This window comes from Dermochelys coriacea, chromosome 10 (genome assembly GCF_009764565.3).
Source record: "Dermochelys coriacea isolate rDerCor1 chromosome 10, rDerCor1.pri.v4, whole genome shotgun sequence".
Lineage (NCBI taxonomy): Eukaryota > Metazoa > Chordata > Testudines > Dermochelyidae > Dermochelys > Dermochelys coriacea.
The window spans coordinates 76748862-76761280 of record NC_050077.1 but is presented as its reverse complement, the minus strand read 5'-3'; the positions used below and the strand labels follow the sequence as shown (position 1 = coordinate 76761280).

Genomic DNA, 12419 nt, shown 5'->3' with positions numbered 1-12419 from the left:
AAAATTGCCAGAGTGCTAGCTGACAGTCCTATGAAACACCACACTATAAGAATGGAGACAATAGTAATCTAGGAAGAACATGTGAGCTCAGATGTAGCAACTATAAAATGGGTCAGCTTCTGGGTTAGCAGGTACCTTGAGCTTTGGAAACCACCTGATACTGTCATGGACCATAATTTGGAATACCCAGAAGTTCTTACATAATTAAATATTCACAGGGTGCTCTCCTAGCAGTTTATTCCTCAAATTCAATCTGTTTTCAAATAGAGAAGGACGTGCTGAGGTGTTATCCTCCAGATATTGACTTTTTTTTTAGGAGAACACTAGTCCTTGAGCAAACAAGGTACCAATTTGTAGGGCTACCTATTTACTAAGGGCTTGCCTATATGAAAAGTTGCAGCTGTTTAACTGAAGTTGTGACTTTTTAATGGACTTAGTGAAAGGGCAATGTGGACACTCTCTTATTTTGGTTTAAATCAGGCATAGTTTACTGTAAATCAACTAGAAACAGGCTTAAAATGAACCAAAATAAGCCACTTTTAATCTGGAATACAAGTACCTACACAAAGGTTTGCACCAGTTTAACAAAAAAACTTTGTTTAAACCAGTACAAATTTATGTTCAGACAAGGCCAAAAGCAATATTGTAAGCCTTGTACAATATGGTTCCCAGAATTGTGCCAATTCCTGGTGACATGAACTTGATTTTTCTCAGTGTTGTGCATGCATTTCTGTGCACAAAATCGGCAACAATGTAAGAATTCAAATAGTCAAAGAGGGAGACAGGACAGTCTAGAGGTTAAGTTACTAGGTTCAATTCTTGATTCTGCCACAGACTACCTATGTAACAGTGGACAAGTCACTTAACCTATCCTCTGCCTCAGTTCCCTGCCTGTAAAATGGGAATGATACTTCCTTACTCTACAGAGTTGCTATGAAGACAATCAATTAAATATTATGGGTCACATTAATATTATAGTGATTAGGACCAAATACATACTATTATGATGGAGGCTGGGTGTGACGTGGTGAAGCTGGTGTGTGTAATATCTCTTCATTCAAAATAAATGTAAGAAGCTGTTAAGGTCCTTTTTTGGAGTAAGTTAGCTGAAACAATACACAAGCCACATGCGAGGCTGGCCAGAGAGTGAGCTACGTAGCTGGAAGGTTTTGCTGGGTATTGTTTGATGGTGTGTCTCTCTAAGTAGCAGGCAGAGAGAGGCCAAGCAGACAACAAGAGATGCCCTGGAAACATAGCCTGAAGAGAAGGGAAATTTTTGGGCAGAGGACTGGCTGGAAAGAGGCTTGGAACCATGAACAAAAAAATTTCCCTCCTGTTTGAGTCCTAGTATGTTTAAGGAAACAGGACTCCATCATCAAATTCTCCTAATGGAAACAACCCACAAGACTCCAAATATTGGCTAACTGCTCAGGACAAAAGGGAGCAATGGTACCTAGACAGATACGCAACTGCATTTTCATGCAGTCAGTTACTATGATTTCACACACATTTTAAAGTAATTGTTCATGCAGATTAGGCACAGAATCATGCTGGCGCTTTTGCACATGCTGTGTTATAAATGTGTTGAGTTGGGGTAAGAATAAGGGAATTAAAATGTATGTTTACCAAACATGTAAATAAATGTAAAAAGAGATTTTTAAGGGGCTGGAGATACACTTTCAGCTCCTCAGAATGTTTTATAAATAAAGGAAACTTGAAAAATTTAAATTAAAAACCCTTTAAAAATAGCTTTAAATTCTCTGTACCCATTCACTAAAGGATTTCAAAGCACTTCAAAAACATTAATTAAGCGCCACAAAAACCTTCTGAGGTAGATAAAATAACAGTCTCTTCACTGCTGGTTAAAGTGAGTCAGAGAGGTTAAATGACAAATTTCCTAAAATCACAGATTCAATATCTGAGTAAAGAATAGGGCTTGAGGTCTGTGTCTCAGCCACTAGAAAAACTGCCAATGGCTAGTTGGCTAGAAAAACTGGCTTTTAGAAATAGTTGACAATTTCCCTTTTCATGCAATCATAATAGACTAATTATGCTGAGTTTTGCCACTCTGTTTAGGCTTGAGTCCTGTTATCTAGTTGGGACACTGATCTTGATCGTGCATTCCCCTGATTTGGTTATTGGCTGTTGTCACATGGCAGACACCTAACCTTGTTTGGAGGAGAGTTAGAAACAGGATCAGGTGAAGGGGACTAGGTGGGTCTACGATATGAAGTAAATAATTCAAGGCATTTGTGATTCTGAGGGAACTGTGAATGACACTGAGCAGCCAACCTGTCAATCACTGACTGCAGTGTTGTTGTAGTCATGCTGGTCCCAAGATATTAGAGAGACAAGTTGAGCGAGGTACTATCTTTTATTGGACCAACTTCAGTTGGTGAAAGAAACAAGCTTTCACAGAGCTCTTCTTCAGGTCTGGTCCAATCAAAGATCGTACCTCATCCACCATCTCTCTCTACAATCACTGACTGTAATTTGCCAGCTGATCTGAGGTAAATATATTGTGTGTTGCTTTTCCATAGAGTGAGAATTATGCTCCACGTTTCAAGAGTTAAAAGTTGCTGCCTCACTTTCATGCATATTTTAAGAGGGTATTTCAGGTGAGTGGAATTATAAGAGCCATGAAAGACTTTACAAAGACAGGTTTCTAAAAGGAAAGCTGTCTTTCCAGGACTAGTCAACCATGCCAGGCCCTGTGTTTAGTAAAAACTTTAAAGCATTTCTCAGTGACCCTGAATTGATGGAACCACTTATCTTCACTTCCTTTTGATTTGTCCTTTCCCCTAAGTACTAAAGCGGTGTATTTTCTGAAGACTGGGACATCTATGGATGTAATTTCCAGTAATGTTGATGGATGCCTTGCATGTGTATCTTCTTGGGCTGAGATGTTAACTCATGCTAATGCAAACATGGCAGGTATTCTTCACATGCTATGTGTATTTTATTTATATCACAAAGTAGGCAATCAAATGCAGTGTTTTACCAACTAGGAAAGCAAAATCCTTTTAGATGTCTCGTGAGCGCCTCCTGACAGCTAAGTGCAAACCTGCCCCCCTCTCTGCTCCCGGTCCCCTCTGTTGGCTGTCACCCTTGTCAGGCGGGTCTTCAGTGGCTCAACCTAAGAAGGAACCACTTCCAGGGAAAAAAGTCCTGGCCCTGTGCCCTTGTTAATGTCTTTAGCTTTGTCTCTGGGCTCAGACCTCAGTACCTTCTGGACTAGATTTAAGTCCATGCCTGTACTGGTACAGACCATTGGCGCCAGGACTTTCTCCCTGGTGACTTTGTCCTCAGCAGTTCTCTGGTGTTCTGTATAAATTCTACCCCCTTTCTCAGGCCTTTAATACTGAGTCTTATCCCTTGGGCTTAAGCTGCTTTCCCAGCAGCCGGGGGGGACGGGACCAGGTCCCAACTCCAGGGACCCTACAAATAGCAACCACCTGCTGCTTTCTTTAATAGTGGCTGCTGCGGCGGCATTCCCTGGGCTGCTTCCCATGTAGCCCCTTCCTCTTCACCCTTACCTCAGGGCTGAAGTTCCCAACTCCTCTTCTCCCTCACCAATGCCACCAGAACACAACTTCTGGTTTTCCCTGGAGCTCCAGCATCAACCAAGAAGCACCCCTTTGCTACTCCTCTGGTCCTAGCCCGGAACTGACTAGCTCAAGCCCTGCACTCCTTTTAACTGTGCCTGCTGTGCTCTGATTGGCTGTTTCCTTGCAGCCTTTATAGGCAGGCCTGGAGGACTTATTTTCACTGCTCCTTTCCTGGGTGGGGTGTGGTAGGAGCAAGGGGCCTCTAAAGGCTTGTTACACCCCATCACAATGTCTCTTTCCAGGACAGTATGAATGAGTTTAGAGCCTGGTAGCAGTCATGGACCTAGACTGGCGTGTTCATTCTTGTGTTCTAGCTTCTCAGGATGGCAAAAAAGGGAATTCAGCCTAGTCACTGAAAACAGAAAAGAAAAGCAGTACTTGTGGCACCTTAGAGACTAACAAATTTATTAGAACATAAGCTTTCGTGAGCTACAGCTCACTTCATCGGATGCATTTGGTGGGAAAAAAAAGGTTTTTTCCACCAAATGCATCCGATGAAGTGAGCTGTAGCTCACGAAAGCTTATGCTCTAATACATTTGTTAGTCTCTAAGGTGCCACAAGTACTGCTTTTCTTTTTGCGAATACAGACTAACATGGCTGCTACTCTGAAACCTGAAAACAGAGAGGCACTGTCCTCCAAATGACCCTTCCCACATTTGTGAGCCTGACTAATGCTTTGAAATAACAGAAGGAAAGACTGCTCTCAATGGATCCGTGAGGTTGGGATGGGGGAGTGTATCCTACAGCTAGCAAGAAGGGTTCAGTAATCATATGTGGAAGAGCAAAATACCTGCCACTCCCTGAGGAGAGAGGTTTGAAGCTGCCAACCTGAGAGGGAGGGCCTGGCAGCTGGAAGCAGGATTTTAAGAGGAAAGGTCTGGCCCAAGGGAGAGAAGTCTTTGTTCCCAGGATGAGAGGAATCTGCCTATAATGCTCCATGCTGAAGAGTATTGAGGGTGAAACTGCATCGATGCTTTTTGATTCTGTGATTGCTGCCATGCTCCTGCAGGAACTGGGGAGCAAGCTGAACTCTGACCTACAAATAGGTGGCAAATGGCTGCCGAGATGCTGGGACTGCCGAGTTATTCGGGCTTTTTACACAAGCCCTCATGGTGAGGCAGTGTTTAGGGGAGTGCCAACAAGTTCTAGATAGACAGCCAGCCTGAATGGATGTGGTCAGTAAAGCTACTACTACTACTATACAGTCCTTTTTATATTGAGCCTGGGTGTGTTAATGGTTGGTCCTCTGGGGTGGTAGGATTGCCTTGCATCACTTAGTGATCCACACACAGACCCCCAGTCAACTTAGAATCGCTGCTGAAAAGCTCCACAAGGAGGGCCAAATCCTGCCTTATTCCAGTCAAATTCCCATGGTCTTCAACAGATTTTCAGTGTAAATAAGGAGAGCAGGATTTGGCCCAGTTTTCCTTGACTAGAAGGAAGGTGCCTGTAATGTCAGTCCTTGGGGGGGGGGGGGATTGTGTAAGGAATAGCAGGAGCTCAGACCAACCAAATGTACATGCCAAATTCTGCTGACTTTTTAGCTTGTGTGTGTAGGCCTCCTGAAGACCCCAGGACTACTAGTCTGACCAAGGCAAGTGGCATTTGGCCCCAGATTGCTATTTAAGTGCAGGCCAGCCAGAACAACCCACAGGTCTATCAAAGTTCCAGACTCTTCCTGTTTTTCTGTTCTCTCCATCATCTGGATTTTGCTTCCTTGGACCACAATGGAATCAGAAACTGAGGCAGTATCTCCAATACAAGCAGAAACTAATCCCACATACAGGGTGTTGGAGCCGAGAGAAGGAGATTTGATGTCTGTGCACTGTGACGTAGGTATTTTTAATTATAGAATGTTTTAGCTATCGTTACATAATTTCCTGGCACAGAAGGCACATGACATGTTACAAAAACTTGTTTCATCAGCATGTTCTGGCATTAGGCTGTTCTGCTTGCAGATAAAGAACGTGTTTTATTTTCAACCAGGATAAGATGATACTGTCTAAAATTAGGACCAATGGAAATCAGGTGGTGATGACCACGTGTATTGTCAAGTGATAAATATTTGTGGTTTGGGGTGTATGTCAAGCTCAGGTTGGAATAACTTATAGGCCTCCTGATATGCTTGGGGTACTGAAAGGTACAATAGAAGTGTGTTCCGCTTTTAGTAGCCTACAGGGATTGGATTACCTACCTTCTCATCACTTCACTGAATGCCTAATAGATTTCTTTTTCCAAACTCTAAGATCCCTCTCCAGTGCTGATCTGTGTCCCCATCCCCTGCTCTCTCCTGTACACATTCATTGAAGACAACTGTATTCCTCGAGGAGTTGGTTTCCGGTTTGATCCTGGGGAAAATTTGCTAACTGGGAGTATCTCAATAATCTTGGCTTTACTGCACTTCAATTTAATTAAAGTCAAATCTTCAATAGCTATCATTACAGCTTGCATAAAGGATGTAATCTTATAGCAGTGGACACTGTATCATCACCAAGTACAGTTATTATGGTGCACTAACATCTTATTTCTGCTGTTACTGTATTGGCTCCTTGTGTATTCAGTGGTCCAGATCAATTTTGCACCTATCTTTCTCTCTCTTTTTCTTGTTTTCTTTATGGCATGTTTCAGCCAACCTAGCAGACCATGACCACCACCTCTGTTCATCTTTCCCTGGGCTCCTCTCAGCCCTGCTGTGTACTCTCATCATTATTCTCTACATTTTCTGCTTTTCTACTATCATCTGGAACCTGTTTTCCCCCCTCAATCCCTCCACCTCATCCATTCTCCATCTCACTTCAAATCTCATTTTCATAATCTCTTTTCTACTTTGCAATCCTGTCTGTCCATGTGACTCAGCAAAGTACGTTGATAGAGCTTGTGTGAAAGACTTTCTCTTAGATTAATTGTACAAATAAATGCCCAAGGAGAGAGAGTGGAATTGGGGTGGGGTTGTGTGTTGAAAGCTGCAGCAGCCATTTTGTATGTTACAAATTGCTGGAAATGGTACTGAACAGAGATGACGCGTACACACACTCAGCAGAAATCTGTAACTGCTCCTGCTGCTCAGAAATACATATGGCAGCCTTTAACCTTTTTGAGAGCGCTATGGTACTAAAATACCCAACTAATAAATCATATAAAACCTGGGGCTGCAATACTGCAGTTTTCAAATATTATGGAATGGACTGTTATTTTACAGTTAGCCAAGTGCCCGCTTCTGAAATTTGTCAAGTTCAGCCTCCCCTTATGTCTGAGTGCAACAACCTTAAATCAGATTTGAGGAAGTGAGGTAAACTCCCGCCTGGATTTGACTTGGTTTAACACCAGATGAGCCTTTTAAGTTATGCTTCTGAAATGTAATCAGAAATTTACCTGAACTGATTTGGGGAAATGGTGCTTGTCGGGAAATGTGGACTCCTCCAAATATTAATTGAAAACCACCATTTTTTTAACACCTGCAGTAGATTGATGAAATGATCAAATCTGGGTCTCTGAGACGTGTTCAGATCTCCCATGTGGTTGGGGAGCAAAAAGGAGTTTCCAAAGCTCATCTTCCTTGACTGTAGCAAGGTAGAATTCAGGGATGTTTTTGTTACAGATAGAGTCCAGCAATGGGAAAACCCATATCTGAATAATCTTGTTTTTCAGTATTAGCAGTGGAGGCTGGTAACAACTGAAAGTGGGAAGGCAAGGTTGAACAAAAAGGCACACTCGGAGCCAAGGGGCACTGCATGATCTTTGCTCATAGCTATCTGACACGACGGTGGGTAATGAGGATCCTCCACAGACTATTAGGGATTGTTGTAGTCAAGTGATCATTTTCCAATTTCTATAATTAAGTGTATATATGCATGTGTGTAAATATACAATTTTAGTTAAGTTCATTTAATATAACAAAATATAATGAACGTATTGCCTTTGCATTTTCTTTGATACTGGAAGGTGGTTAACTGGCACCATAGCAAAAATATGTCCAGTTTTTAAATTCTTCAAGGCAAGGCTATTAGTTAAAAGGCAGATTTAAAAACCTCAAAGCAAAATTAAGCCTTATGAGTAATACCTGATGAAATTTTCATCTTTTACTCATTCAGCAGTTTCTGCTTTTCCCTCTGCCCTCTTTTTTTTTTTTTTTTTGAGAGCATATTACAATAGAACCAGCTTTGGGCTACGGACAAACAATGGAAGGAACAAAGGTACAGTCAAAGCATCCCCCTTTCTTATTTCCTATGTGGACCTGCATGAAAAACCTCTGCAGTTCTTACCTTCACGGCTTCCCAGCTAGAGTTAACAAGGTGTTGTCGAAAGGAACCAAAGCCTGAAACCAAAGACAAGTGCTATTAACCTATGCTTGAACTTTAATTACCATGAGTTGGATTATATGCCCAACCTATATGCACTCATGTACTTGTTCTTTTTGACCTTGATATTCTTGGTTGTGGACTGAGTCGACTGAATGGACACAGCCTTTATAATACTTTCGGGAATTCTATTGTCTCCGTTTTTACAGAGAACACATGCATTCACTTAAGGTCTGATCCTGCAATGTTTACTAAGTAATTCCTTTTTAGGTGGCTAGTGTAATTGAAGTCAGTGGGTATGTTGGAGCCAATAGAGCTACTCATACAATAGGAGACTCAGCCCCATCATTACCTACTAAATCAGTGTCAAGTGATTTGAAATATTTTTTTTATAGTAAAAGGTGTTGAAATCAAATTGTGTTCTGTTCCATTTACTATCACTACAGAATCCTCATCGCTGAGCTCATTGAAAAAGATAAAGTATGTTTCACGATCATGTTTTAATTAATTTTTTTTTAAATGTTTTGAAAAAAATTGTGTTTTTTGGTAGGTGGAACCTCCCCCACTTTCTCTCACTTATCTTTTTTCCATGTGGAAAAGGTGGGGGAAAAAAGTGAGAAAGTGAAAGGGGTTGCCCATTGAGATGAATGGACAGTTTTTTGAAAAAAAAGAAATTGATTTTTGTTTAAATTTTCATCAAAAATGAAAAAATGACTACTTTTCATTTTGGTTGAAAAGGCATTTTGTCAGGAAAAAGTTATTTGGAAAATTCCCCACTAGCTCTACTCATCCCATTCTCTGCATCCTCATCCCAAATCACATCAGATAGTATGCACTTGTGGATTGTAGGCAATGTCTTAGATCCTGGTCAGTGCAGCAACTAATACAGATAAGCCTGTAAAGCTATTTTAATCCCCATTTTTTAAAGAGCATCATTTTTTAAATAAACAAACACCAATGAAAGAGAGAGTATCAAAAATGTAATAAAATATCACAGAAGTGCATAAAATTTGCCATTTTTGTCCCTAAAAAACTGTTACTTCTATGGAAACTATACAACCTTAGCTATAGTATAAAGGCTGCAGTGACTGTTTAAAAAAAAAAAAAAAACTCAGATTTTTTTAGGCCACCTACATGGTACACCTACCTTAAATTGCTTATAATATTTGTCTTTTCCTTTTCCCTTTCTTTATTTTTTCTTCCTTTTTTCCTTTTCTTCCTACAAATATCTAATACTTTTTTAAAAATCATACTAAGCTTTTGATCTCAATGATAACTTGTGGTAATGAGGTTCACAGGCTTCACTGTCGTGTGTGTGTGTGTGTGTGTGTGTGTGTGTGTGGGGAGGGGGGAATAAAGGACCCCCTTTCTTTCCGAAAAGGAAATATAGATCATTCCATGCTTGTTCCACTTCACTTTTAGTGAAGAATATAATGGGACCAAGTCAGAGTGAAACTCTGTTTATAGTAAAATGTAAGTTCTGAACTGACCCACAATGCAATATGTAAATTACAGCTGTGGTCAGAAAGAACTATTGCTTAGGGTAAAGCTGTTTTATGAAAAGAAATCACTGTAAGAAGGTCTTACTGTACTGAAATAGTTAAGCCAACATAAAAATTAAATTGGATGAAATATTATTAGGTAGTTGATAATAAAGCTGCAAGCAGCGCCAGCAAGTTTATATTACAAGCAGGTGAAAAATGAGATTGAGGCACGCTATGATAATCCTCTATATTACCTCTAAGTGGCACCTGTGCGTCTAACAGACACGTCGTTCTAAAGCTATTTCAACAAGTGGAGGAGTCTCTGCCTAAACAACCATGTAAGGGGAAAAGCTAACTTGGAGCTCATCACGGGCAAAAATATGTTGATGTAGCTTCAGCCTCATCCCTATGTCCTCAGATGCCCTATAGTGGAAAATTATCCAGCAATTCACATGTCGAGCTACAGTGGGTAGCAGCATTCCTTAAGAGTTTTAACCTTTTAAAGCTCAAAAACCTCTCTAGTTGGTGGGTCTGCAGTTGTGATTCAGGATTACCTATAGTTAGCGAGAAAACTTTCAAATCTGATGCCTTGACCTGCATGCTCAGGTGTGCTTATTTGGTATATTTAATTTTAATGGTCTAGTTTAGCAGTGATGAAGCTGCTGTTCCTTTTGTGATTTTCTCTTATCTTGCTGTGAAACTGAGACCCTGAAGTTTGCCATGTGTTGTTCTAATTCTAGACCCTGATTATGTGCTGGCGTGATGCAACCTAGTTTTACTGCTTCAGAGCTCCTTTTGGGTCAGGTTCATCTAACATTAGTTTATACTTCTGACAGCTACACAACTTGAACAGGAGAACATGTCGTCAAAGATTTCTTTTTAAAAAGAGAGAGAAAGGGAACAACTAACCAAACTGGATGGAAATAAAGGGGCAAATATACATCTGATTTTCTTAGGAAGGCACAGCAGTGAGTTATTTTCAATTTGGAATTGTTACTGTGACCAGTTGCTACTGTATTTCCCTCCAGGGAACCGTTTATGACAAAGATCAGGCATGTGTGCATTCCATGTCTGGCTAAAAGAGGAAGCAAATTAAAAAAAATAATAATAAAATAAAAAACTTACCAGTCACAACCACAGTGTTGGAATTTGAATCCATGACATATAGCTCCAGAACGTGAACTCCAGTAGTCTTTCAGTTCTAAACAACAGTATTGTAATTCATAAATCTATACTAATCTGCCTGATTTGGAACACCCTTTTTTCCCAATCCATTCTGAAACATGCAGGTTCCTATTGGATAGTGAAAGAGACTTCGTCAGACTGAGACAAGTTTGGATTCATGTGACGGAGATGATTTGGGAATCACATAACTCTTTCAAAGTATAAATTATTATGTCTCTGTTTAGACAGAGGTCTGACCAGTACTGCCTGAAGTTTGCTTTATCTTTTCTCTTTTTCTTTTTTTAGAAGTCTTAAAACTCTGTTTAAGAAACAAAGAGGAGGCTGAAAAACATTTTTATAAAATGTTCAGCTACATTTTAGATCAGAAAAATGCTCACAAATTAATTGGACTAAATTGTTGCCTGTCTACTTGTTACAAGTTATTTATAGCACAGTTGTAATCCACTGGGTTTTTCTCCCCTTAATTGAGCAGAGTGACTATCTACAAATAGGTTTCAGAGTAGCAGCCGTGTTAGTCTGTATTTGCAAAAAGAAAAGGAGTACTTGTGGCACCTTAGAGACTAACAAATTTATTAGAGCATAAGCTTTCGTGAGCTACAGCTCACAAATACATATCTATCCATTTCCACCCGACTTAAATTTTCTTTCTCATTGTCATCTCATTGTCATTTTCTCATTTCTCATTCTCATCTTAAATGTTTTGTTTACAAAAACCCAAATAAATGTATAGATACCCATTCCTCACTATAGCATCAGAGTAATTATTTGACTATCTAGCTAATCTAACTTGATTCTGAGTTCCTTACATATTTTAAAATAAACATTGAATAGATGAATTCTATGTATGGTAATCTGGATGCAAGCAAACAATATGGATAAATGCATACATCTAGCAACAAAGAAATGTAGGCCATACTTATAATATGGGGAAATCTATTCTGTGAATCAGTGATTGAAAAAGATTTTGGGGTCATGATGCATAATCAGCTGACCATGAGTTGTGTGACACGGTGGCCAAAAGTGACGATGCAGTTCTTGGAAGCATAAACGGGGGTGTAATGAGGAGGTGTGGCCTCCCTCCAAGCCAGGCCTCTCTGTGAGCCCAGGTAGATGGAGTCAGGCCAGACTCGCCCCTCCCACCAGAAGTTGAGAAGTGGGACAGGAAGTAAAAGAGGTAGAACCTCCAGCTCAGTTAGAGCCCAGCCAGGGAAAGAGACAGATGTGCCTGGCTTGCTGCAGGCCTCTGTCGCTGCTACTGAGCCAGGCAGCGCCCTGACCCAGGAGGAGACAGAGTCTGCAGGGGAGCTGCCGAGGGAGACAGACACTTCTCCCTGGATCGCCAGTGTTGGAGCGTACGGTTGCCAACTTTCTAATCGCACGAAGCCAAACACCCTAGTTCCACCCCTTCCCTGAGGCCTTGCCCCCACTCACTACATTCCCCCTCAATGGCTTGCTCTCCCCCACCCTCACTCACTTTTACTGGGCTGGGGCAGGGGGTTGCGGTTCGGGGGGGTGTGGGCTCTGGAGTGCAGAAGGGGGCTCTGGTTTTGGGGGGGTGAAGGGTTGGGGTGGAGGAGGGGGTATGGGCTCTGGGGTGGGGGCTGGGGATGAGGGGTTTGGAGTGCAGGAAGGGGCTCAGGACTGGGGCAGGGGGTCAGGACTGAGGCGCAGGCTTACCTTGGGCAGCTCTAGGTCTGCAGCACAGCGGGGCTAAGGCAGGTTGCCTGCCTGTCCTGCCTCTGTGCTGCACCCCGGAAGCCGGTGGCAGGTCCGGCTCCTAGGCCGGGGTGGAGGTAGAGGGGGACAGGAAGCTCCACGGCACGCGCTGCTCTTGCTTGCAGGC

At 41.6% G+C, this 12419-nt stretch overlaps 1 protein-coding gene across 1 annotated transcript in view; it reads right to left on the bottom strand.

The window, feature by feature from the left end:
* The window catches only part of PGPEP1L (pyroglutamyl-peptidase I like), a 28885-nt gene extending 17825 nt beyond the window's left edge, over positions 1-11060 (bottom strand). The window contains exons 1-2 of the mRNA XM_043494566.1: positions 10517-11060; positions 7872-7924 (exon numbers count right to left, since the gene is read on the bottom strand). Of these exons, the coding sequence (XP_043350501.1) occupies positions 7872-7924; positions 10517-10550 (87 nt within the window). The 5' untranslated portion in view covers positions 10551-11060. The remainder of the gene's footprint in view (positions 1-7871; positions 7925-10516) is intronic.
* Between the last annotated feature and the right edge of the window lie 1359 nt (positions 11061-12419).